General features: G+C 38.8%; 2 protein-coding genes and 1 long non-coding RNA gene across 15 annotated transcripts; 1 reads left to right on the forward strand and 2 right to left on the reverse strand.

The window, feature by feature from the left end:
* LOC109709056 lies at nt 3,236-9,389 on the reverse strand. Of its 7 annotated transcripts, XR_002215881.1 has the most exons (4): nt 9,245-9,389; nt 8,939-9,127; nt 7,935-8,037; nt 4,402-4,630 (listed from the first exon to the last, which is right to left on the reverse strand). It is a non-coding gene; the product is annotated as an uncharacterized LOC109709056 (long non-coding RNA). The 7 variants fall into 7 exon arrangements; XR_002215885.1 differs by lacking the exons at nt 4,402-4,630; nt 7,935-8,037 and adding an exon at nt 3,236-3,251; XR_002215884.1 differs by lacking the exons at nt 4,402-4,630; nt 7,935-8,037 and adding an exon at nt 3,397-3,413.
* On the forward strand, nt 10,089-14,065 carry LOC109709055 (charged multivesicular body protein 7). Its single transcript, XM_020231126.1, has 8 exons — nt 10,089-10,564; nt 11,235-11,294; nt 11,759-11,929; nt 12,016-12,198; nt 12,325-12,455; nt 12,905-13,073; nt 13,240-13,369; nt 13,639-14,065. The coding sequence occupies exons 1-8, from the start codon at nt 10,286-10,288 to the stop codon at nt 13,839-13,841; spliced, it is 1,326 nt and encodes a 441-aa protein (XP_020086715.1). The 5' UTR covers nt 10,089-10,285; the 3' UTR covers nt 13,842-14,065.
* On the reverse strand, nt 15,434-20,197 carry LOC109709185 (transcription factor PIF3-like). Of its 7 annotated transcripts, none has more exons than XM_020231282.1 (10): nt 19,044-19,659; nt 18,527-18,844; nt 17,361-18,405; nt 17,165-17,266; nt 17,001-17,066; nt 16,838-16,903; nt 16,601-16,745; nt 16,263-16,345; nt 15,952-16,067; nt 15,434-15,869 (listed from the first exon to the last, which is right to left on the reverse strand). In XM_020231282.1, the coding sequence occupies exons 2-9, from the start codon at nt 18,562-18,564 to the stop codon at nt 15,969-15,971; spliced, it is 1,644 nt and encodes a 547-aa protein (XP_020086871.1). In that variant the 5' UTR covers nt 18,565-18,844; nt 19,044-19,659; the 3' UTR covers nt 15,434-15,869; nt 15,952-15,968. The 7 variants fall into 7 exon arrangements, with proteins under 7 accessions (XP_020086871.1, XP_020086867.1, XP_020086868.1 ...); XM_020231278.1 differs by having other exon boundaries at nt 16,263-16,745; nt 18,527-18,693; nt 18,773-18,844; nt 19,044-19,657; XM_020231279.1 differs by having other exon boundaries at nt 16,263-16,745; nt 18,527-18,604; nt 18,694-18,844; nt 19,044-19,657.

Here is a 27,863-nt window from a genome sequence, read left to right on the forward strand (position 1 = left end):
ATTTAATTAATTAAATTTTATTTTTGACATTTAACACACATACACTAGGTGCAGGCAATAATTCTATATCTTTTATTTATCTATTAAAGTGAGTGGGTGCTCTCCTATAGTTGACACATGTTCCCAACTATACATTTTGGTGCACCCGATGCACCGCGGGTGCACCATATATATATATATATATATATATATATATATATATATATATTATTATAATAATAATAATAGAGTTACTAGGTGTGTATGAGATATATATACATATAAATACACTAGGTGCAGTCAATGAGTTCGTCTAAAAATTACTTTAAATTCGACCCTTACCTTTAACTATTTTGATTTGAGCTATTATTCTAAATAAATTAGTTGAAAGATTTGTTAGATTTAATAGTTTTTTTGCCTATCAACTGTTAAATCAATTAGAATACGCCCCAACTTTTTGTCAATTATCTATTGTAAATTCTAATTTTAGAAAAATTATATTTAATTTCTTCAACATTTTTATATTTTTGAGAATTATTTTGTACTTAATTTTACTAAAGTTAGAAATTTCTTACAAAAATCAAATAACCGTCCTTCTATTTCATCATAATATTTTTAATTCTTAACAATAGTGCATGCATTGATTAACAAAAATAACGTAAATAGAGTTAGAAGAATATGAATTAAAAAAATAATAAATCAAGAATATGTATTTTTTAGACAAATTGGCTTAAAAATAAACATATTACGAATTTAATTTTTTTACTTCAAAAAATTTTATATTTTAATATCGAATATTGATACAAATATATTGAATAAAAATATATATTATATTTTATAAATATAATTATTATATTTATAATAAAGAGCGGGTACATGGCTAATTTAATTTGAACTCCAAAAAGGATCGGTGAATTGAGAAACGACGCGGTGCGTAATGCGTTCGTGCGTACGTGGTGAATAAGTAGCAGCAAGACACGTGGTGAGGGCGACTCGGAGCAAGCAAGTGTGTGGGACCGCGTCTGCATGAGCTACGGGGTTAAGGTGGTGGGCTCCCACACGCGTAGCTAGGGCCCTAGGATTGGGGCGTACGAGGGAGGAGGCCCCAACGGCTTCCGATCAATCCATTTCGTGTGTGTGCGCACCGGAAAGCGGGCCTCGCGATTCTCGGGCGGCAATCCCCGAAAGCGACCGGCAACGCACGCTCCCGCGAGTTTCCAATCACCCACCGACCCATCCATCCATCCATCCATTCGTCCATCCGTTTATTATCCATTCTATTCTATTCTATTCTATTCTATTCTATAATAACAGATAGTAAGTATATACTTACTACCAGCCCGGCCAGGCACGTGCGACTCGCAGCCCGACACGTGTGCGGCCCTTTCCTCCCAGCTGGATCGTACAGCCGCTGTGGGCCCCTGCGACGGCCACGTCGGATGGCCATCTCATTCGCCACAAGCTGTCACGAATCCGGCTGAAGACGTCTTTCTCTCTGGGACACCCCGCCCGACTTCTGCCGCGCGAATCCCGGAGGCCTTCGCACGGCCCAGGTGAGCTGACACGAAGTCGGCGAACTCAAATCAATTATTACGCAGCTTCGGACCCGGTGGAGGAGGAAAAGTCCACAAAAATTATGATGGCTTTTACCATAGTATCAATAATATAATTATTATATTTTAATTTTTCTCGAAAAAAAATTTTAATTTATTTTTGAATATTTATAATTTTTGTATATATAATTATTTATGTTATCTTATGGGTGAAATATTATACATTCTATATGTGTGTATATCTAAACATCCTGTATATCTAGACGTTTGTGTAATTTATCGATCAAGAATAATTATTCGGAATGCAAATTTCTTTTTGTGGTTGGAAGCAAGAGGCTTGATTTGTCCTTCTTAAGAGGTCTTAATATCTATAAATTATTAGAATATCATATTATAACTATGCTTGATCACACTCCCAAATATCAAATATTAGAAATTTCTTAAGCTAATTAAAATGGTACTCCAAATAGAGCATTCATACAATATTCCAAGAGGACCTAAATCACTGCACGAATCATGAGGCTTTCCTTGGATCATTGTAGGATCCGAAATCACTGCAAGAGTTGTTTATATGCAAACAATGCGAATTAGAACCTTAATTACACTTCTATTGGTGTATGTATAAATTCCTTTAGCTAAATTTGATTCTAAAATAAGCAGAATTTTCAATATATAGTGTTGCTATTTGTTTCTTGTTGGCATGCCGCCATGCATGATGAACATTCTGTCAATCTCGCTACAAGAAACTTAAAGTATTTTATGATTAATTAATATATTTTATTTTGAAAAGTATTTGTACTGTACAGTAACTAAAAAGGTAATAACATTGCAGACCTCAGTAAATTCATCAAGATTATCGTTCCGTGTATCGTACTCATCATCTAGATATCAGGTAGGAGACCATAAATAATTGAATAAATAAATAAATAAATAAGGCACATAAATTACTTTAAGTTTCTTAGGATTAACAGAGTAACAAGTAATCCAATTATTGTCTTTTGGTTTCCTACGAAGATCAAATCTACCTTTTTACCCATGTGGTGAGGTACTTGTGGTCGCAATTCATTAAGCCACTGATTTGGAAGTTTGTTCAATAATTAAGACGCCTCCGCAAGCGTGCGGCGCGCGCGCGCGCGCGAGAGAGAGAGAGAGAGAGAGAGGGGGAGAGGGAGGGAGAAAACCGCTTTGAGTTTTCTACTTTCTTTTTTTTCAAGATATAATTTNGGGCGGGGCCGGGTTGGTGTGGGGGAGAGAAATTAATTTTGCAATAATAAATTAAGGTCCCGTCCGTGGAATCGTGGATGGGAGGTGCTGCTTGTTCATCGCATTATCTCTTAATCCAACTTTTCTTGAGGCTGCACATTATTAGCCATAAAGAAGACAGCTACCTGTGACAAGAAAGAGTAACCGTCGCTTAATAATCGTGCTCTTTAACTTTAACCCCGCTAATCCGACCCGTCCCTGTCCGAATCTACCATAAGATCTAGCCTAGCATAATTTGGCTTTATTGATACTTGCGCCAGTAAATTCATGCAGCAGCGCGCATAAGATCTCCTCACGCCCCGCGACGGACGAAAAACAGAACATCAAAAGAGGTTAATAGAAGTGTTGTTGGCACACTACTTTTATTCCGGGTGAAACTTTGCTTTGTCTGGCTCCAAACTTTACAAATCAGATCACTTCGTTTAGTGGAACATCGCAGTCATGCTTCATCACTCCCTACGTCAGTGGAAGGAAATATTAGGCGTGCAAATACGTCAACTTGCATCGTTCCTTAAGCTACGCGTGTATTCCTGTTCTTAAGAAAGCAGTGCTTGCTCACACGGCGTCAAAGCATTCGCTCTGATCTTGCCGTTTCAATTGCAGGCGAGGAAGCCTCATCTAAGTCAAGAAAATATGGAGAAAGTAATCAGATCGAAATCCCAGGCAACCGTAGACTATAGTTTCTGTTTGCACATAAGGATCTTTTCGTCCAAATGCACAATCTGTGGCTTTAACTGAAAGTGATGCGCCAAAAAAGAACCAAAAGAGACCACATTATACAGTTTAGAAATGGCCAGAATCCAGAGAATTTAACATATCACTCATATTTGCCTTGATATGTCATTATGCCATGCCGACAATGCCAACTTTGAAACAGCAAAGGAAAAATTATCATATGAAGATCTTGAAAGGACGCGAGAGACCGGGTCGAATAAAAATGCACAGAGATAGAAAACTATTAGAAGATAAGGGTTCGAAAGATTCCAGGACACTAAACAACAGAAGGGGCGGCTAAAGCATCATTAATATGTCCTTCAGCACAGGAAATGGTGTTAATCTGATTTAAATAGTCAATAGACCATAAGCTAATCTGTCTCATCATATTAGATGGCTTCCTTCACTGTTCAACATTTCACAAACTTTTCTAGAACCATAGTTTGTCTGCGCAAAAAAAGAAAGGACTTGCCAGGCACTTCCTCTTCTGGCGGTGAAATTGTCCTAGTAACAGATCAACAATGGAACGAAAAACAGCAAGATTACGCCCAAGTACAATCCTGACAACTGCTGGGCAATAATTTAGAGAAAGGATTCTTTAGAAGCTACCTACATTTCCAATAGTTGTGCAAAAGTAAAGTTTGGAAATAACAGGGGACTGATTTTCCAAGCAGACAACACATCTGAGATCAGAAGAGCATGAGCATTGGAACTTTCAAATCGACAGCTAAACCATGCACGCATAGGACTTCCGAGATTTGTGTTGTGAAATAACTGTGTCAAGTCCGTCCCTTTTCAAAGCACTCTGGCTAAGTTATTGCTCGCTAAACAGTTTAACTGCCAGAGAAAAGACTTTTCTATGCGTCCTAATAAACTGTTGGGGCAGCAGATATGACATAAAGAAACAAAAGCATTCAATTTTGACAATCATTCCACCTCCATAATATAGCCATGCAATCTCTCAACTTTTGACAATTAACAAGGAATCTAAATTGCCTTTCTGGATTCACATAATTGATCATTCACATCCGCTAAAGAAAATGACACAGGCCGATCAGAACTTGTGGCCTTCAACCTAACCGGTTCCCTTTAGAAGATAGATTCTCTTTCAAGCCCGACTCCTAGGAACATGGAGGGCAATATGGCAAAGGTTATAATGCATGTCTCCCAAAAGAATTAATTTGCAGTTGATTTTGAAGATGTATACGTCAGTACGTTGCATCCAAGCATAAATCAATGGGCTTTCATCGAAAAGACTATATAACTACCTCAGAAAAGTAATTCTTAAGACAAGCCAACTTAAAATATGAGTAGGCATATGTATTGAACCACAATATGTGAGGAGTATCATAAGTATTGAACCACAATATGTGAGGAGCATCATGAGATAGAAGCTCATAACTACTACACACAAATCATTCCTGAAAAGAAAGGAGTTTAGCCTAAAGATTCTCAGCTGCAGTAACCCACCCCATTTCTTTTATTTTCCCCTCACTTCATAGTCTAATTAATCATAACCAGGTAGTTTGAGTTTAAAATAGATCTAAAAGGTCTACTCTGGGGATTTTGTATATGAATTTTAACTACCATGATCGCACTAGACTTCTATCTTAAATCAAATTACATTTATAGACATTATTCCAACCCATATTCTACAAAAAAAAGTACCTTAAATTGCATATATTTAGTTTCTAAGATTAACTTCCATCTTTTGTAAAGTGCTTCTTTTCCTGTTTGGCCCTCTGAGGCCTAACTGCCTCACTAGTTGTTGCTTAGTTCATGGTTCCTATGAATGAAGTAGGTAGTGTGCTTATCTATTTCTCAAAAAAAAAAAAGAAAAAAAGAAGAAGAAGAAGATTAACTTGCTATCTCAATAGGGATTTCATTAAGCCAACCCCTAGGAAACCACTTCTACACTGCTAGGTTGTTGCTGAAATTGAGCCAAGAATATTGCACAAAAATCGCATAAGATTGTATTGAACAAAAAGACAAAATACTCTCTCTCCCTCTTCGTCAAATACACAAAGGACGAAATTAGTTCTTGTAATTCATGAGAGATTATAAGGTTTTGGCGGAAAGCTCTACGTGGTATATTTCCAACTTGCTACTTCCGTAGATCACTTTGTAGAACCATCAAGCTTTTATAAATTGTCAATCAAGTCATATGGAACTTACTTGGTATTGAGCAGAAAAGATAAATTATCTTAACTGTTCTTTCTCTTATAAAAAGTGATGAATCAAATGTTATACCCACTAATAACACTGAACTCCACTTTACAAGTATTCATTTCGTCTCAGATATGAAATTTGACAATGACCACATGGAACCAGGTGTAGTCAGCATCTTACACAGTAACGACATAAAAAGAAATATATTAAAAAGAAGCCTCAGAGGAGAGGCATACTATCCTAAATGCAAGGGAAATGAAAAGCATAGATCAAAGGTCACGGTATCTCAATATCCAAGTATGGAAAACTTGTGTGCCTCCTATACCTGGTTAGTCCACAATACAATTGTCTAGATGCGAGGGGTCCATGTTATGGAGTGTCTTGAATTCTAGGACCTGAACCTATTGTGTGAAGCACTATGGCATATTTTGAGACAAATGCAATCTGCAAGACTCTCTGGAGGTTTGTGATGGAAATGAAGAACTGGTGCGGGCCCATTCCGATTTGGATTAGCATTTATTAGCCCTATAGATATTGGAAGTTAGGGTTGTTCGAAATTATGTCCATTGTAGTCAGCTTCTGAGTTTGAGAGATCTCTGTGTATTGGGATTACGGTTGTTGAGAGAGCCAATTTTGGCAGACTTGAAATATTTCTCCGTAGTGAACTTCTTTTTTGTAATCCAATTCTATGTTTGGTGTGTCACGGATAATAGTTAGGATTGGACTGAATTTTTTTATTAGAAAAACTATTTAAATTAAATTGATTTCACTTTTCAAAATTTCTTTCTTAAAAGTTATTCAATGTATATTATTAAGCTTGTATTCAAAATATAATATTAAATTCACAATTTGAATTCAAACTTAAACTCAAAAGTAAAATTTTAAATTCAAATTGTTCTTTCAAAATTGAATTTCTTAAAAGCTCGAATTCAATCTTGAACAAATTTCACATGCCACCAAAGATATCACATTAGTTATATCACAATATACTTAGATTTGAATTCAAATTCAAACTTTGAATTAAAATTTTAATTCATTTTTTTTTGAACTTGTAATATAAAATTTAAATTTTATAAAAAAACTCTAATTTACTTTTAAAATTTGAATTTTAATTAGGAGGAAAAGATGTACATGATGTGAGAGGAGAATGGTAGAGGTAGGAGAAAAGAGAGGTGAAGTGTAGGTCGAAGGTCTTAACTAGTTGAGGTTGCTAGCTGGGATTGGGCAATGATACAAGGTTTTGCAGAGTGCCCAAGTCCAATCTGGGATAATCCCGACCCACACCACGGGAATAGCTAATCCCATGTGAGCAGGATTGTTGGGCAAGACCGGATTACAATAATCTGATCCTATCTCACACCAAACATCGGATTAAAGCTAGACTGGATTAATTTCAATCCAATCCCATGAAATCCGGTCCTCCAAATATGCCCAAAGAGTAAAAGCTATAGTCTGGCAAAACCTTAAGGAGAGTTGCAGGCAACTGTACCATATTCTTCAAACATTTTACAGTCAAGAGCATAGGTTGAAAGATAGAAGGAGGTTACAATCGCTACTAAAGGAATTATCTAACAGGATTTGTGGTACTAAAAAGTGTTTCGAGTCATTACAACAGAAGCATACTATTAACAAATTTTTGTACTATAACGACATCAAAGCCAACTGCATAGCTCACATGGATGACATAATCTCAGACACCTTTTCCTTCCGTCTAAGTACATGTTACCAAGGTACCAAGCTGATACACGATATTACTCCTAGATGATCTCCAAGGATACATTTCTTACTTCTTCAGTAAAAGAAAAACACTTACAACTTTGTAACAGGTTAATACCTAATGCCCAAGGAAACCTGTGCCAATGTTCATAATTTGGTAATCCCTCAGACAGTTAAGACGATATTTTCGTAGTGAAATGCTATTCCTCCATCAAAAAAATGCAGAGTAAAAAGATGACTATATGTAACGGGACATGCTCCATAAAAAAACTAAAGGCATATTCACAGTTAACATCACATCACAGAATAATATGGTCGATACTCAAAATAGTCATATAACAGGAATTACTTAACATCCACGGTTAGCACAACTCTGTGCCACCAAGACGCGGAGTAGATGCTTACCTCCCACTACCATGTTTAAGTCAATTCTATAAGAAATTATATACGGATATTACAACTAGATAGGGACATCAATGTGACATGGCACCATAAAGAGCATAAAAAGGAAGAAAAAGATATATTGGAAATTTCACATACCTTGCCACTCAGTAGGCTATGGTATAGATTAGGAGCATCGCCTTTGTTCTCAGATTAAAAATCAAATTTAGATAACCTCTTAGGTGATCATCTCTTCATTAATCTTATCATTAAACAAGAACGTTAAGAAAACAAAACAAAACAAAACAAAAACAACAACAACAACAACAGCAACAACAATAAAGAAACACTTGAACTTAAACATCAAACTTTGTCTTAATCCTTTTTGTAGCTGGCACAGGGAAATTGATACTAAACATAAGTACCTTACATGCATAACACTTCAAAATACAAGATATGTATTTAGAGCAATATCCGATGCAGCTAGAATAAAAGGAAAGATCAGAAAAAATCCCTGACTGCCACTCAAAGGTTTCAATAGTTCACATCACAGGTGTTATAAAAGAAAATACAAACAGTTTCTAAGGTTGCAAAAAAGTAGCAGACAGGTGATAGGTTGCTGTTAAAAATCGATCTCAAACATGGTGTAGTAATGCGACATAATACTGAAGTTGTCCATGTAATAAAGGAATGGCTCAATTGAAGATTACCTTTAAGTACTTGATAATAAGCATTACTAATGAGTTCTAAAACTTATATTCGATAATTTTTTCTTATAATGTCTAAAGTTGTAAAACTTACGCTTGATAATGTTTCCTCAAAACGTCTAGAAACATCTATGCAAAAACAAAGATACTACATCAGGACGGTTATTACTTCTGGCCACCCAAAAGAATTCCTAATTGTCATACATATATTCTCAAATTCTTTCGGAAGTTGGGAAAGCTCTAGTTGATTAGTCATGTTTATTAGGGGTGAACGACCCTAGTATTTTGAATATATTACTCAGAATTCGATAGCAACGAGCATTTCGACAACAACGACGACCAGATTCCAGCTTATATAAGATGTTTTGAACAGCCTTGTCATTCTGTAACTGGGACCTAAATTTCGAGAACACCCAGTGTTTGAACAAGAACTGATAATCAAGTTCCTAGTCATACCTTGATTCTTTTTGCTTTTCATTTGAGAGAATGCAACCCACGTAACAAATATATTGCCCGTCCGCCAAATCCGTTTTGCATATTTTCAGAATTAGAATCCAGTGAGCAAATGAAATGAACCAACAAAAGAACTAATAACCATCGTTTTTCGCGAAAGGCCATTATCCAGTTATCGTCCCACAAGCTGTCCTGTGTCATCATCAGAAATAAATAGCACAGAAAATGGTAGGAATTAGCCTCCGAAGTAGTAGTGAGACTATAACTCCAAAAAGTGAGGAATTGGGAGGCAAAGTGGAAAACACTTACCATGATCCGACGAGGTTCCTGGAAACTGCATTATGAGAACTGAAACTCTGGTACGGTACTCCCGGGCGGCCGGGGTTGGTGGCGGAGAGGGGAGAGAAAGAGGGAGAGAGAGAGCGAGGTTAAAAGAACTCCCGGTCAGGTGCCGACCATGCCTTGACCGCACGGGCCGAGAGCAGGCTGGGCCCCGTTGGGATGCAAGTTTGGGCCTAGTGTCGCCCAGCCCTTCCTTGCCCGAGTTATGCTGCCCGGCTGGGTTCAAAGAATAGGCCAACATATGGGCCATAATTTGTCCCAAAAGGCGGGGCGAGTCGTCATACGCATTGGGCTGGAAATCTTCCGTTAGCTTGAACCGCGGGGGGTGAGGGGGGTGTGCCGAAAAAATCTGGGCCCGTAGGCCTCGCATTCGGGAAAATGATACTGCATAGCCCTGGAAGGCCCGAACAAACAATGAAGCCCGTCGTGGCCGCGGACCATCACATCAGAAAGGTGGCGGGGAAAGGAGCGCGGGCCCCGCTTTGTTAGAATGGCCGCCCGTTCTATGGCTAAGCTGGGGGTCGCCATTGTGAATATACTCTGCACGTCCGGGCTTTATTAGTTAGTTACCAGCCCTTGATAGCCACGGGCCAACGTATCTGGGCCTGGCCCAGAGTCATTAGCTGGGCCGGCGTACCGGGCCAGGCTAAAATTAATTAATTACGCCTTACAATGCGGCCCAGTGTTCTTCCATTCAACAGAGACAACAGGATGTGGGCCCAAAAATGCTCGGCTGATGGGCCCAATCCAGACAAAACTTGGTTGTACGGGTGGATGTTCGGGTGATCTGACCCAGATAGGGCTTGGGTCGGAATCTCAAGTCCCCACCCCTCTTCCCAGTTCCCGGTTCCCACTTCCCACTTCCCGGTTCTCATCCCTGCAACGGAGTGCTTACAGCGTACGTACGGTGGTCTTCTGCAGCTGCTGCTGCACCTCCGCCTCTGGATCAATCGAGAGACTCAGACTCTCTCTCTCTCTCTCTCTCTCTCTCTCTCTCTCTCTGGGGGCATGGACATAGGGTTGGGTTCCCGTTGCTCCGGCGGGCCCGAGAGATCCTCCTCCTCCTCCTCCTCCTCCTCCGGGGCCCCCGTGGCGGCGGCGGCGGAGGTGGAGGAGGCGGTGAGGAGGGAGGTGGGGGCGGACTGGGACGACGAGGAGGCGTGGACGGCGCGCTTCAAGGCATTCAGCGGGCAGAGGTCGGATTGGGAACCCAAGTTCGTGTTCTGGAGAAATCTCATCCTCGACGTCGCTCGCCGCCTCGGCCTCTGCATCGTCCCTGCCTCCCAGGTAAGTTTCGAGACGAAAAACACCCGGAACCTAACCGACAGATGATTTTTTTTTTTTTTGTTGGTTCCTTCCTTCGCTTGTGATTTCTATTAAAGTGTATCTCATCTGTTCGCGAGGTCGTAGTCCGGTTATTGAATTGTTAAGTCTTAAAAACTCTGCAAACTTGGTTGGAGGGCTAGGGTTGGAAGGGTTTTGTTAGACTTGTAGCTGAAGCCGCGTTATGGTACCATATTCTGGGGAGAATTGATTGGAGAGCTGTTAAACCACCCGATGTAGGGTGGAAATGAGCTATCGACGGAAAGGAGAACAAAAGGGTTGTACTACTTTTAGCAAGAGAGCAAACGAAATTCCTAGCGTGTTCCCCCTTTCGGGGACCTTGATTTCTTCTCAATGGGGAAAAAGTTTGCTGCAATAGATGCTTGATTACCTATTCTATTACAAGGACTCGAGCCCTTGAAATTGGATTGATTTCTTTTCGACATAGGATAGCACTTCATAGGAAAAGCAGTTTACCATCTATTATGACCTTCATAGAGCATCACAAGTTGCTGTGGTTCTTTTTTGTTTCCCTTTGGTAAAAGATGAATTCCAATTTTTTATACTGTCGTGCACTGAAATGAGGAAATATTTAATGTCAATTCTCTCCTCATTCATATTTTAATTTTAATAGGTGAAGAATTCTTGGTTTTCCCGAGGAGGTTTGACGCCTTTGTGCATGGAGCGAGTTTTGGTGAGTTCCTTCCTGGTGCTTAGTTCTGGCAAAGCATCTTTTGCTTGTATGTTTTCTTTCTCGATTCAACTTAGTTATAGATGCATCTTGAATTAGTAATGTATGTTGCTAACAGCAGATAGCAAATTGATACAGCTTGTCACCAAATGCATTTTAATTTCGTTCACCTCCCGGTATTCTCTGTATGTTGGACTTTTGACAATCTAGTTTTGTTGGCCTCAAGAGATACCTTTCGGTTTTGCTGAAACTGGCGCTCAAGACCAACATCCAAATTCTTTACTATTTTAAATGTCCCTGTCAATTGCAAGAATACTTAAGACTCTACATGAGTTTGATTGTCTGTATCAAACTTTTCTCTCATTTCGTCTATGTATGTTTGATGCCTTCTTGAACAAAAGGTCATATGTTTTGAGGTGTTACTCTTTCTTTGCTGCCTTATTTTCCCCCGTTTTATTCATTTGCAGCATGAAATGCATGCCAGCGGTGACATTTTACTAAGAGGAGATCTGACTGATCCAACCAGTGGGCATCTATATCGGATATTTAGAAGAGTGAGGCAAATGGTTGGTACGTTTGGATCATCAGCGCTGCAAGATAACTCAGAAGATATTCTCATTCTAAAGCCACTACTTCAAGTACGTCAAGTCATATTCACACTTTATTCATATTCAGAACATTTGACTTAATTCGTTCTGTTGATTATATGTCTTAATTTTGGCAGGAAAGAGCAGCTGATGTTATCAAGATTATAAGTGAGGCCCATTGGATTTCAACCTGCGTCATTACACTTAGTAAGTTCCGGAGCTTCTGTAAGGGGCCTGACGAGGCTTCTGCAGTCCTATGTTATATATCTGGCTGCGGGAAAGCACATTATCTTGCAATAAGAAAGGACGACTTTATCGAGGTACAACTGTTTGAAATTTTTGGAATTTTCGGGAATTCAAAATGAATGAGATTTTTCACTAGTACATAATATGTTAATGCGTACAGTTTTTTCCAGGACTATACTTAGTTCAGTTGCTGTCTTCAGGGCGTGAAGCTGTCGCTTGTGGAAGCATCTGTTCCTGCTATCTCAAGGCTTGACTACGATGTTTTGCATCTGACATGGACAACAGAAAAGTTGCAGCAACAACTTGAAGTGCTGGATCGCCGCTGGGAGATGTATGTGCCAGTATACTGAATATTAACACATAAACTAGCCCATTCTAAGAATAAGCTTGTTCATCCATCGGCAGCATTTTAGCCCTTAATATTCTTTCATGACCAAAATTTCAGAAGAATGTTGTATTAAGTATCACTATGTGAGCAACGGACAACCTGAAAAAAGCAAAAAACAAAAAACAAAAAACGGAAAAGAAAGTATGAGTGTACTCATAGTTGCATGCAGAAATATATATACATATATATTAATGAGGTCATTCCTTGTCCTTAAGAGTTGTCTATCTTAGAGACTTTTTTTTGGAAAGGAATAAAAAATCTTGAGACTCTTAATAGTAGATAACTGTGACTTTTTTTACATCTGGTGTGAGACATAGATTTTTGTGTATGTTAGAAAGTGTGTGGCAATTAAAAAGCATTCCTCTCTGATAAACTGTTAAGTTCTCTTGCAGTTCAAGAAAAATGGCGTTAGCCTGTTTCAAGTCAGGGAATAAACAAGCGTCTTACAGACACATAAGGCAATGCAAGTTGTTGCAAGAAAACAGGGTGAAATGCATATCACTGGTGGAGAGGGTTGACGAAGTTCTTTGTCTCATTGCCAATGCCGAGTCCACAAAGAAGGTAGATATATCACTTGGAGAATGTGTGCCGCTGTAGCATATGAGCAAATGATGCTTTTTATTTCTGTTCATAAAATACTTGGTGGGAACTTATTATAAACTGTAATTTGCCTAATGTGTTCATGATTAGCTTCACAGTTGCACTGATTAGCTTTATTGTTAATCAGGTTTCTGAAGCTATACAAGTTGGTGCTAGAGCAATTAAGGAGCATAGGATCAGTATAGAGGAGGTTCACCACCACCTCCAAGAGCTTGACGCAGTTGTTGCAGCACAGAAGCAAGTTGATGCAGTGTTAGGTAACTTATTGCTGTATACTTTGCTTTGCGCTCATAACAGTTTGTTTATTGATTGTGAGAAATTGGACCTCCTATAGTTCTATATGCCTTCAACAAATTTGGGTAATCTCGTTCAAAATTATTTTCCTTCAAAAACCTTCCTAGAGACCTTTGCCACTGTAACTTATTGATGGATTATTTCTAGAGTCTGTTTTTCTCTTGACAAATGTGAAGAAAGTGCAAAAACTACATCAAACTTAATTTAGCACTGATCCCAACATATATTGCAGAAGTTGTGCCACTTCAATCAGTGGATATTGAAGAAGAAGACATTGAAGCAGAATTCCAGAAGCTGGAAAAGGAGCTTGAAGAAGCTGCCCCCGAGCCAGAAGCTCGGGAACCAATGGCAAAACAGGGGGAGGAAGCTGGACCACAACAATCGGTCGACTCATTGAGCGATAATCTGTCAAATCTCCACCTCGAAGCTGCGTAGTTGACAGGACATTTTTGTATGTGGAGGAAACTTTTCTGCCCAATATATTTTTGAGAAGGAGAATACTCGTTCCAGGCATGTATTTTTTGTCTTCAACATTTGTAAGTATTATTATGTGAACTCTGTGCAAATTTGACTAGCCAATCTTTGGACTTCTAGTTATGGGAAAAAAAAAATAGAGAAAAGAGAAGAGAAGGCAAGCTGACAGAACTGGTTACAACTTACAACAGCCTTTAATGCCACTGTTTTTTTTTTTTTTTTTTTTTTTTTTTTTTTTGTTTGAAAGGAACGTTATAATGAGAGGATGGAAGAGACAGCTAATGACAAGACTAGAATTATTGGCAGGGGCTATAGTTCTCGCTTCCTCTAAAAACCACCGACTCTATGCATAATTTAACTCCTGACCGTTAAGGCGGGAAATATAGTAACCTATCATATTGGCACATAAAAGAATAGTGCCTGAAAAATAGTAATAAAGTTATATATCCTTGCGCCGACAACAAAGGGAACGGGTCAAGGAAGGCACATCTAATTAATATATATATATATATATATATATATATATATATATAGTCCGGCTACTATACTATTATGAGTACGATCGCCCTCGTACTCATAAGTTGTTTTCAATGATAGAGCTTCCGAATCGACGATCCACACCGTTAAACGTTATTTACAGCATTTAAAACTTCTAGAAATCAAATTTTATAAATTTTCGACATCATTTACCGTACGATCAAGAGGTCACAAATTTTACAATTTTTAACGGCCGGTATGAGATACTTGCTAGTTTAACGGTGTAAAAGAATCGGAATTTGTTGAATTTTTGATAGAAAATTCTATTCATTACATAGATAAAGATCAATAACTCCGATCTTGAACTGAAGGATCTGATCATCCTTTTTTAGGACGTCGTTCGATTTTGACCGTTCATTTTATGCCCACTTGATGGACTTTATTATGATTTCGAAAATTTACGAAATTTATTTTCTAAAAGTTTCAAATACTCTAGATCATATTTAACGGACGTCGATTCGGAAGCTTCATCATTGAAACACTTATGAGTACGATGGCTCCCATACTCATAATTAGTAAATAGCCATGGCCTGTATATATATATATATATATATATATATATATATATATATATATATATATATATATAAATAACAGAGTTACCAAAATAAGAACAGAAATCAATAAAGTCCAATCTTTTAGAATAAAAATAACTCAGCTGCGAAAACAATGCGTCAGAACAGTAAATCTTTGTATGATCGAGTAGAACATGATCTGTTCAACAGATTTATCTGCTCTAAATGTGTTGTTCAGGAAAAGAAAACCCAAAGTGATTCACCGTAGGAGAAAGGGAGCGACTTGCTCCAACCTCGATTGCTAAATGGAGAATACCTCAAAACAAAGAAACAGCCACTACACGAACTGGCAACTGTGTCCATCAACAGTAATAATATTGATAGATTAGCCACCGAAATAAAAACATTATTACTATAAGAGCCTAGGAGCATAGGTTGAAGTCAAGCCTACTCCGACAAAGGAGGGGGAAAAAACAGTAGATGGGAAAAAGAAAACGGAAGGGAGAAAAAGAAGAAGAAGAAAGCCGATCGATAACTGAAGAAGGTGATGAGCAACAAACAATATGAAGAGAAAGTACGTCAAATAACAGTTTACTAAATTACAATAACAAAACTTGAAAAGGATTTATCCTTTATTACGAAACGGGGACTGCCAGCCAAGGTTGCACTCTCAAACCATTTGATCTCTGTCATTTACATAACATGCAGCCTGAAACTGTCTAAAAATTTATACAACCTCCAAGCATCCCAAAATCCTCTGCTTGCACAGCTTTGGCGCAAATGGCGCAGAAGTCAAAGCCCAGGCCATCGTGTTCGTGGAGATCATATGGCCATTCAAAGTTCAGAGAGCAGTCTAGTATACAAAATTCTCCCAAATAGTGTGCAACTTTGACAAGCTGCACAAAAACCATCAAAAGGAGGATGCCTCAACCATAACCTGCAACAGAGGAAATATATTGACGGGGCATGGCATGATTTAGTTAAGTATAACCCAATAGCACAATTTGAATGCCGCTTACTTTGTTACCCTGGTTAGTCAAGTTCCATTTTGGTTACCGGAATTAGCACCTCCACTTCCACTACTGTGCAGCGTCTGATTACTTTGAGCCAAGGCAGATGGTGCAAAAGGTGTTTTCTGTCCCCAGCAGTATGAAAACCATTATTTGATTATTAATATGGGAAAACAGAACACAAGATCATACAAGCATTTGTACAGAAACACTGAAGATGGTCCACAGATGATGAAAAACAAATTAATTTAAGAGATTGGTTTCAGTATAAGTAAATCAAGTTGAAGCAAAATGAGCAAGCAACGAGCTGGAGTCTGAACCTGCGAATCACTGGAACTCTTTTTACGCTCCAAGTTCATGCTATGCTCCCGATGTTCTTTACAGTTCAATGGAGTAGTTGTATCTGATGCAGGTACAGGTACTGGATTAGCCATTACAGCAAGGCCAGAAAAAGAACCTAATTGTGGCACAATACGGGGCACCGCGGATGGAATTGCCCCCAGTCCAGGTATTGCAAACATTGGGAGATTGCCAGGTCCAGCCATTGCAGGCCGAACTTGAGCTCCTGGAACTGTGGGGCAAGGGAACTGTGTCCCACAGTGTATCGGTGGGACTGGAATTAAAGGGCAATTTGGAGAACTACTCATGTCAAGCGGACCTATTCCGTATCCCAATCTAACGTTCAGTCCCATGCCAACACCCATTTGGGCATAATGAGGAGCCATGGATGGCAAGTGCATCTGTTGCATCCCAGGAGGTAGCATCATCGGAGGCATGCATAGACTACCGCCCATTGACATCATCTGTGTAAGAAGAATACAAAATTTTAGTTAGGGAAGATAGATTTATAAACAAGCTAGGCAAGACATTTCTTAATGGAAGGCAAAGATATTACCTGAACTTGAAGCTGAAGGGTTTTGAGATACTCAATCGCCTCATCGAGCATTGAAGCTTTATCCACCTTATAAAGTGTATTTGATGTTAGGCAAAATCTTTACCATATCCCAAGCTGCACAAGAAACTTTGACAAGTAAGAGGCTGCTGAAACATAAGGATACCTTGTTACAGTTTGGTATTAGTTCTTGCAATGCACGCATCTTCTCATTGATTCTGTCCCTACGCCGCTGCGTGTCAGCGAAGAAACCAGTTGTTAGAGCTTTCCACACCAGACTAAGAGAAAGAAGAATTAGTAGGAACGTAGTTAATTGCATTATGCACTCACCCTTTCTGACAAATTATGCACTTCAGCAGCACGAGTCCTCTTAGCCTTTGTGGCTCGAACATTAGCAGGTCTTTTTAGCCCCACAGATTCATCTTCAACATCCTATATAGACATCAAAGAATTTTGAAGCACATAGTCGATAAAGAAAAAGTTGATCAATTAAATACAGTATATTTTCTAATTTCTTGTCACTTACTTCGCTATGATTACCAGAATCCTCTCCCTCGCAATCCTTCCTCTTCAATCCATGTTTAGGATCATCAGATGCCGCCCCAGCACTATTGCCAGAACATACAGAGGAAGATGCAACAATTGTTTCAGGACCCTTTTGAGGTGCAAAACCTGAACCCTGCTGATTAATGCAATTACTATTCGCCACTGCAGTGTGATTATTATTTTTTCTGGGCATCTCTTGCTGACAAAGAGCCTGCGTATGCTCGAGTGAGACCATTTCTTTTGGAGTATTTGCTGATGATGGTCTCAACTCTTTAAAGCCACCTGTAGATTGGATTAATGTAGACTCTGGAGGATTGGAGCTAGTTGGTGCAGTGAATGCCTTCTCATTGCTTCTCAATCTCTCCATGCTCTCTAGATTGGCTTTGGCGAGAGAAACGGGCCTTGAGAAATGGGAGAAGTTCAGCAGAGGCGAAGTGCCGCTCGGTTGCGGCATTCTAGAGTGGGTCACAATGCTACTTGCGGTGCCAAAATCAGTTGCTTTGGACTTCACAGCATGACCTGAGTTCAGGTGTTGCTGAGACGACTCGAGTAGCTGGCCGCTCCTACTTGTAAAACCACCTGACCCTCCTATAACAGCTTTCGAAGGAGCATGATTGTTCTCCATGCTGCTCGAACCTCTAACAATCTGGTCGGTATTGTGAGAGATAGATACATTGTTCGGATTAAGCCCTGAGAATTCAGCTAGAAACTCCGAGCAGAAATCGTTAGACAGAGAGTCATCAACCATGGGGTAGTTGATCCACGGGACAGAATCATCATCGTCGTCATCTTTATCATTGAGAGGATCAGAAGTGAAGAAGTCATGACGGACCGTAGGATCGCCTGATTCGAAATGATTGAGCTGCTTCGGCAAGATCTCATTTTTGATATCCTTGTCTTGGAATCTGTTGTTGTAGGAGGGGTTGAAGGGAGTGGGAACAAAGCTTCTTTTGGGCCTGCTGGACTGCCCCTGCATCACGATCTGACCGTCCTCCCACAACAGCTCGACAAAGTCATTATCAGGCCTGTAACTCCGCAGAAAACAATAATATATATATATATATATATATTTATACGATCTAAGAATAGGATTACGGAAGAACAAGATAAATGGAAAGACGGCACAAATGCGCGAATTGTACTCACATGAAGGATGAACGATCGGACGAGCTATTGTTGGTCATCTTTTGTATTGACGAGTAGGATCGAGCTTTACTTTAGCTGCTGCTGCCCGATGGAATTCAGTCAGAAAGTGGCACAGCTTAACGGAGATAAAAATTTTTACCCGAAAAGAGCCGGAAATAGACAGGGACCTGAAAGGAAAATTTTGAATGTTTAATTCGCAAAAATCCTTAAAACTGGCCGCGTTCTATCCACACCAGTGTGCTTGACCTCAGCAAAAATTTCTGAAACAGAGTAGAAAGTGGGCATTCCTTTTCGCAAAGCTGCCCCTTTTCGTTCAATCTAAACCATTTTAACAGAAACAAAAAGTTAGATTCTTTAAAAACAAATGGGGAGTGGAGTACTAGTAGCACCTTATTCTTATCACTAAAAAAGTTGCAGCTTATATATAGTGACTCATAGGTACAGAGAAATCACTAATAAGATCAACAAAATGATATCCAGGTATGGCAAATGGGCTCCAAACATAAACACCGCTTACAGGAACGCTTCATCCGGAACCATAAAGCTTCTGAACCGGATGAATGAAGGGAACAGCGTTATAAAGCGACCTCCTTTAGGGACAATCTCCGAAACCCATCACCAAAAGAACCAAAAAATCGCAAGAGGAGTCGAAAAACAGAGAGAAACAGGCCACTTGGGGGCTTCTACTTCTCCCAAACGCGTCGGACAACAACTTCCGCAGCCGAACATCAGGAAAAGCAACATGAACCGTACAGAGTATGCACCCTATCAAACCTCACCGCCCAAATTATCATCATCATCATCATCATCATCATCATCATCATTATTATTAAAGCTCAGTAGCCATTTTCGAGGGAGCGTTTGATCCCAAAACCAAAACGGGGAGAGAGAGAGAGAGAGAGAGAGAGAGAGCGAGCAAGCACTCGAAGCGTAAGATACAGCAGATCAGTTGCGGTGTTAAGATGTTACATGCCTAAAAAGCAAGAAATACAAAGGCGCTTGTCTGACGCCCAATACACGGTAAAAGATTTCTCATGTCGATGAAAACGGGCCAGATCGGGAGGTCGGAAGAGTTATCATTTCCCATCCTAGTTTTTTTTTGTCGGATTAGAACGGATTGAAAGCCAATTAATTTTTTTTTTTATTCGTAATCCTCATTTACCACTGTATATTCAGGGCGAATTAGAGAGTTTTATAGAACTTTTGATAGATAGATACGGATCAAAGTAAAAAAAAGTATTCTTTATTTTTTTTTAATAGATCGGAGCGGATTTAGTACGAGTTATATTTTTCATGCTTTTGATTTTAACTTACTGTTTTATTCGGAGCGAGTCGAAGTGGGAGCCCTCCCAATTCAAATCCATTTGCATGCCTATGAATTCTATCCCCTGTAAATGTATATATATTTTTTCAATATATTATTCTTCTTTACTCGGCTACAGGAATTATTGGCCGAGGACCAAACAGAGGTTCCCATCTAATCGACACTGATGGGGGACATTCTTGCCAATGGTTGGTCCACCATGAACCAATCTCCTGCACGCAGATCTGAAAATAAATATTTTTTCAGAAATTTATTTCAGAAAAATAAAAAAAAACTCTGAAAGGATCCTGGTCTGCAGCTGTGGTGCACTTGATCTGGCTCATAACTTCTGAGCGCGTTGGTTGGTTGCGCCTGCAGAGAATCCTGGAGTGAGAAGGGATAAGGTACAGTGTCCTCGTTCCAAAGAGTGAATTGTGGCCCACAGCTATTAATAAATCTAAGAGGTCCTCCTATCTCCTTACCCTCTGCTGTCCAACCTTTGGCTCGCCAAAATGTTACCTAAAATATGTGGTGCTGCTCCATTCCTTTATGTACCCCTCATCATTGGGGGATTAAAGATTAAAGAATGAGATCGACTTCTATTAAGCTAATCAACAGTCTTAACTACCTTTTAAATCCCCACCAAGGATAGATTATTTCCCCCCGCAAAAGAAAAATAAAAAAAGGGTTGATTGTTTAGAGCGTCCATTAAATCAATTTGAAAGTATAATTAGTTTGTCCTGCTACGTACTCACATATATATATATATATAGAGGGAGAGAGAAAGAGTTGAACTAGAATACTCTCAAAAGCACCAAGAGGGTGATGTTTTCGAGTTTTTAATTATTGAATGGAGAGATGTAGGGTTTAAATGATGATGGTAGGAGATGGTAGGTAGAATATTGTTTGATTCAAGAAGTATTAGTAATTAAGGAGTAGATCTAAGGGCTAGAAACTTAAAAGCACTAAAGAGTTGGTACTTCTAAAAGTATTCTAGCTCAATTATATATATATATATATATATAGAGTCCGGCTACTATACTCTTATGAGTACGATCACCCTCATACTCATAAGTTGTTTTCGATGATAGAGCTTTCGAAACGACAATCCACACCGTTAAACGTTATCTAGAGCATTTAAAACTATTAGAAATTAAATTTCATAATTTTTCGACATCATTTACCTTACAATCAAAAGCTCACAAAATTGACAATTTTTAACGGCCGGTATGGAATACTTGCTAGTTTAACGGTAGAAAAGAATCGGAATAGGTTGAAATTTTGATAGAAAATTCTATTAACTACCTAGATAAAAATCAATAACTCCGATCTTAAATTAAAGGATCCGATCATCCATTTTTAGGACGTCGTTCGATTTTGACCATTCATTTTATGCCCACTTGATGGACTTTATTATGATTTCGAAAAATTACGAAATTTATTTTCTAGAAGTTTCAAATACTCTACATCATATTTAACGGAGTGGATCGTCGATTCGGAAACTCCATCATCGAAAACAATTTATGAGTACTAAGAGCCCACTACTCATAATAGTATAGTAGCCCTACTCTCTTTCTCTCTCTCTCTCTCTATATATATATATATATTTGGAGTGACAACGACATGTTCGAGACGGGCCACAAAATAAAATAATTAATTAGATAGTACGGATAAGTTTACAGACACCACTTATTCACTTGCTGTTTAATAACATATTATTATTATTATATGATTAAAAGCTGGCCATTATTAGACCTTGCTTCCTACTAATCAACCAAAATCTAAGCCTTGATGTTTTCATAGAGACCTCAAAGAAACTACATATATTAGTTGCCCTTGTTTAAGAATATTTTAATAGGACTAAAATATATAGGGAGAGAGTGTGATTCCAGTCCCGCACATTGTTTTTTTTGCCCCAGTACGTTACGTACTAGAAGTGAGGATTTCTTTCCTAATACGTTACAATAAAATAAAATTATAAAATACTTATGAGTAATATATGGTTTTGAAAAGAGAATTGATATTATCATAGCAACAATATTTGCTACTGCCAAAATTAAGCACATACATTGTATTTAATTATATTCGAATTTTTTTGCTCTAGCAATATCAATTTCATTTGAAAAAGATATTGTTTATGAGTAATAAATATTTCGACAAAGTGTGGTCGGCTTTGTAATTTTTTTTTTTTTTTGAGAGATAGGTAGCACGCTACCCGCTTTATTTATTTTAGTTAGAAATAAACTTAACTGGAAATGTGAATCAACTAGAATTCGAACTTAGGTTTCGAATACCAATTAACCACCAAATCTTTTTTCCACTTGCTCTAGGGACGGTCGGCTTTGTAACTTATTCTGTGCAATATCGGAATCACAGAGAGGCTTCTGCCCCCATGGTAAAATGCAGTCACTAATATTCATGGCATTAGGTGTCCACCCAAAAGCATGGAAATCTTTCCTCGAGTGACCCATATAGACGGCGCAAACCGCCGAGGCCCGAGGGAGGGGCATGCATGGCAAGCGCACCGCGCGTTTGCCGTTCCGTTCAAGTGCTCCAGCGACGAACAAATTAAGTGTACGTAGAGGCTACTATACTGCCAGCCATGCGATGGACTTTGCCTTTGTTCCATTTTTCTATTGTAGGAATTCCTCATATTCAAGGCAGCTTCCCACAAACACCCCACCCATACGACTATGTCGCCTTTTGAATCGACAGTTGATTGGGCTTTATAGCTACTTTCATTCAAAAGTAAACCGAATAGAATATTAGTCAATAGGCCCGCACCCTCAGAGAAAGAAACTCCTAAATCATCACAAGAAAAAGAAGTATGACGCTCTGTGTCTGACTCGATTGGTCAATTTTCCTTGCTGTTGCGGCCGGTGCTCGTTTGCGCGCGCGTCCCAATCGATTGATAAGGATTGACGTCATTACAGGTTTATGCGTCCAATAGTGCAATGTCCCTCGAGGGAGGAGTAGTAGAGTATTGTAAAGGGGGCAGCAGTACTGCTCTTCGTACTTTGAACTGTGCCTATCCAATTGAACGTGTGATAGATACGGAATAAGTACAAGTGGTACGTACCTAGTTATACTTCGCACGTACCTTGCCAAATTAACTAGAAGCACACCCCACCAATTAAATAAATCAATTTGATCCAACACACTAATCCCTTAATCCACTCTTGGGGGCCGGCCAACTAATGATTAGTTTGCATTTCAGTGGGTGGTCAGGTGAGAGCCCAAGTTTTTATAAGATCGATGAATATTAATTCATCTGGGAGTACATTTCTCGCGCGGTTTGGCCCAAACCTGCATTGTCGATTTTGTGCTCCCAAATTAAAGATGTGTATAGTTGGTCCTGCTGTATCCAAAGAGAATGCGTATCTAATTCTATTACGTTCGCATAACAATGTCCTCACAAACTTAAACATAAGTATAGTAGAACAAATGCTCTTTTATCATCGTGTATATGGGTGGTCCATACATCGAGTTGTGTATATATAGCTGGCTAATATTTGATTCTATATAGCACAGCCGCACAAGAATATCGCAATAGGGAAGGCATCAATAGCCTCTCATTAACTGCAGGATTAATTCCCCATTATCGAAAAATATCATAGGTTGGGAATCCACTGAGATCAATCGATGCTTTCGCATGCATGATTAATGTGCATAAACTTTTCCCTTTTTCCTTAAGAAGCTAGGAAGAATTTTTCCTTCTGTGCCTAAACATTAACGAATCCTAAAGACTGAAAAGATGATGTATTAAATTAAATATAAAGAGATATCATCTAATTAACTAATAAACGCCGTGCATCAGTGCATATAATTGAGTAACTTACACCAAATTAAGCAAACTCATATACGCATGTCACTCAGCTATCACAACACGGATCAATATATAAAGATCTCGGGTATAAAATAAAAAAGTATGTAGAAAGTGGAAAGTCTTTGTTTCATCAAAAAAGCGAAGGTTTTTGCATTACTTGCACATGGTCTTGATTATCATATATATATATATATAGTTGAGCTAAAATATTTTCAAAAGTATCAAGAGGTTGGTACTTTTGAATTTTTAATACTTGGATGGAAAAATATAAGGTTTGGATGATGATGGTAGGTGGCGGTAGATGCAATAGTATTTGATCCAAAGACTAGAAGCACCAAGAGAGTAATATACTTCTAAAAATATTCTAGCTCAATTATATATATATATATATATATATATAANAAACTTCTAGAAAATAAATTTCGTAAATTTTCGAAATCATAATAAAGTCTATCAAGTGGGCATAAAATGAACAGTCAAAATCGAACGACGTCCTAAAAAAGGATGATCGGATCCTTCAATTCAAGATCGGAGTTATTGATCTTTATCTATATAGTGAATAGAATTTTCTATCAAAAATTCAACAAATTTCGATTCTTTTACACCGTTAAACTAGCGAGTATTCCATACCGGCCGTTAAAAATTGTCAAATTTGTGACCTCTTGATCGTAAGGTAAATGATGTCGAAAAATTATAAAATTTGATTTCTAAAAGTTTTAAATGCTGTAAATAACATTTAACGGTGTGGATCGTCGATTTGGAAGCTCTATCATCGAAAACAATTTATGAGTACGACGGTAATCATATTCATAATAGTATAGTAGCCGGACCCTATATATATATATATATATATATATATATATATATATATATTGTTGTAGTTACATATTCGATCATGCAGGGAATAAGCAAAATATATAAATAGAGAGAGAGAGAGAGAAATAAAGGATGTGGGGACTGTTAGGCGCATATTTATTAGTGGGGCCGAAACTGACTGGAGTGGAAGGAGACAACGGCGTTCAAGAAGCACGGTGTCAATTGCTTCATTCGCCACATTATCCGCATATGAAAACAAATTACAAGTTAAAATACTGAATTTATTTTTTAAATAGAATCCAATCGCACATTTTAAAATTGATGTGCTGAGTGAAAAAAAAACAAAAAAAGAGGCGGCACTGATCCCTTTCTATATGCGCGCGCTTTACCCACAATATATATATTTTTTTAGAAAGAAAAAATAACATGTTATCCACCTAATTTATTTTTTAAAAAAATAAATTTAGCTGAACATATAAATTAATTTACCAAGTATTAAATTTTTTACGATTTATGTCAGGGACGATCAGTTACCCACAATATATGTTAAGATGTATACTCATACGGAATAGATGAGCCATGCCATTTAGAGGTAACTAGGGGGTTCACGTTTCGATCCGAGTCCTGATGGGCCTATTAGTCTACGTTATTTTTTGACCTTTGCTGGTGCAGTTTTTTTTTTCCCCTTGTATATATATATATATATATTGGGATGCACTGATGCAAGCTGTAAACACAATTTCTAAACTATTGTATCTCACAAAACGGTCGCTTTTAGTACTAGGAAAATACATCCCATTTGTGCTAGTAAGTTACTTCCAGCTTAAACTCTTTTACGGTTAAGCTAAAAAATAATGTGTTTTAATTAAATCAAGCTCGAGTTAGAAGTACAGTCGGGCTTCCAGGCCCAATTGTGGTCTATTTACTAAACATTAGCAAACGAGCTGTTGCATATGTGCCAAGCCCAATTTCTGTTGGGCCTCATTGAATTGGAGTCGGAGACTCCAATTTTAAGTTAAGTTCTCCTCTGCTGTCCTCTCCCTCGGCCCCGTCCAGCATTCGTTGATCACCGTGGAAGAGGNGGGGGGGATATGCTGAGGAGGCGCACGGAGCAGCTGTGCGAGCGAAGAGGGGGCCTAAAAATATCCATGATTCGGCCGTCAAATTCAATCGAACATCCGTTTTATTTGGCAATTGGCATTTCTTTTTCTTTGGCAATAGCCAATAGACGAGAAATAATAATTCGCATAATGATGTGGGCTAATTTTGGCGAAGCCTGTTAAGTCTAAGCTGCGTGCCTTACTTACTCTTTGTTTGCTCCCCAGGCAGACAGCCGAAGAAGCAAAACCGCTAGTCAATTTAATTTCATGTAATGCTTTTCGTTAAATTATATTATTATCTTATAGAATAGAACCGCAAGTCAACAAACTCCTATCACTTCCCAGGCCTGTTTGTCTGGAAAAATGGCCCAAGATGCCTGGGGTCTTAGAATTGGGGCCGTACTGGCTCTGCTGGGCCTAAACGGGTCGTTCTGTGGGCCTCCACTCGGCCCTGCACAACTCAGGCAGACCGGGCCATTCCGGGCCTTTGAGCTCAAAGATAGTGGCCCAGCACGGCCCGAAAGTTTGGACCGGGCCAGGGAATACGGGGAAAGGGAATAAACGATAAAAAAAAAACTAAAAAAAAAAAAAGAAAAAAAAAGAGGTCCGAACATTGTCAAGGGGATACGCGGCAAGGGTAGCCAAGTAGCGCCCAAGGAATTTGGATCCTTGCCCCCTGTTTGGGCCCACCACCACTCAAATGTTCGATTTTTATTCTTTTTCTTCAGAGCGGTGCGCGCTATGGTGGTGGATTGGTGGGAAGGCTGAATTAAATCGGACACCATGATTGCGTTCCCTCGGAATTAGCAGCTTCTAACAACTTGTAACAGCGGGATGATATAAATAAATAAATAAAACTATATATTTAGTTGCTTCTAATTAATTTGCCTCGATCCTTGCACGTTGAGCTTGTGAAAGGTTTTGCCGAGCTGTTGAAAATGGAGCAGCACTATGTATGGAAGAGGAGAGGCAAAGTGATGAGACGTGGGGATTTCACTTTGATCTGGTGGACCCGTCGCCCTCGGGGACTTGGGTCGACCCGTTCCTATAATAGATGGACAGACACCTACGAGGCCATTGCATAATTGCATTTCGCTCCCTAGCTCCCTCGTGGTGTCCCCGCATACATTGTACACAATTTTTTTAACGGGCACATTAATTGTACCCACATTTTATCGAGGCGATTGCGAAACCGCATTCGATGTTAGTTAATTAAGATCCGCAGAATAATGATTGGTTCGTTTAGCTAGGCATCATTCCCTTTTACCACATCCAATGTTCAGATATATATACCACTAATGACCATCCAAAAGGCTAGCTAATTGATCCAGAACTCTAAAAAATTAAAATTCGTGCCTTAATTATTCGTTGGTTACACTCGATCTTATTAATCTGACTTTTTGTCTTTGAGTTGGTGTCTTGGTGATTGAAGGATTCTGGGGCGATCCAAAACGTGGTGAAGCATGCATGCATGCATACATCCCAACAATTTTCAATGCTTGAATTGTACACAAAGCGAGAACGCATTAGTATTGGACATTGGACCAAGAGAACGAGGCCCCAAGGAAGCAACATTCCTTCTTGTTTTTATTTTTTATTTTTATAATTAATTTGTCCCCTCCAACTTCTTCTGTTTTCCATTTCTTTAGGAGAAAGATAGGGCCGGTTGCTCCCTCGAATAAATTAGGTACGAGAATTTAATTCTTAAACTACTACTTAATCTCAGTCCGGCCTTTTTTATGATCAATAAATTTCATAGTATTTGATGCTACCGCTGCCAGAGTTACTTGCTTTTGCTTTGTCCATCATGTTATATATATACTTCTTTTTTTTTTTCGGCTTCTTCTTATTTTTCTTCTTTTCTAGTTTATTTGGAAATCATGTATAGTTGATACTTGATGGTCGAATATATAACTTGCATCGTCTGGTGACCGGACAGTTGTCATGAGAACTTGGAAGCAAAGAAACGCTCATGACATTCGCAAAACGATCCGTTACACTTTTGACGTCTTAATTAACCACCAAGCGACACAAACAAAAGCTAATTAGATTTACCTAATTGCTTTGAAATTTCTGGACAGTGGACACTAGAGGGAGAGAGAGAGAGAAAGAGAGAAAGGAGGTGGTCTAATAAGTAAGCAGTTGTCGGTAACCTTTTTTTTTTTTTTTTTTCCCTGTCCCTCCCTTCTAGAACCTGTGGATATAGTTGATTGCATGTCCCCCTGAAGTAGTCCTCATGTCTTTCTTTTGAGAGGATTGTGCGTTACTTTAAACAATCCAGCCTTTTACTAA

The sequence above is a fragment of the Ananas comosus genome, linkage group 4 (assembly GCF_001540865.1).
Source record: "Ananas comosus cultivar F153 linkage group 4, ASM154086v1, whole genome shotgun sequence".
Lineage (NCBI taxonomy): Eukaryota > Viridiplantae > Streptophyta > Magnoliopsida > Poales > Bromeliaceae > Ananas > Ananas comosus.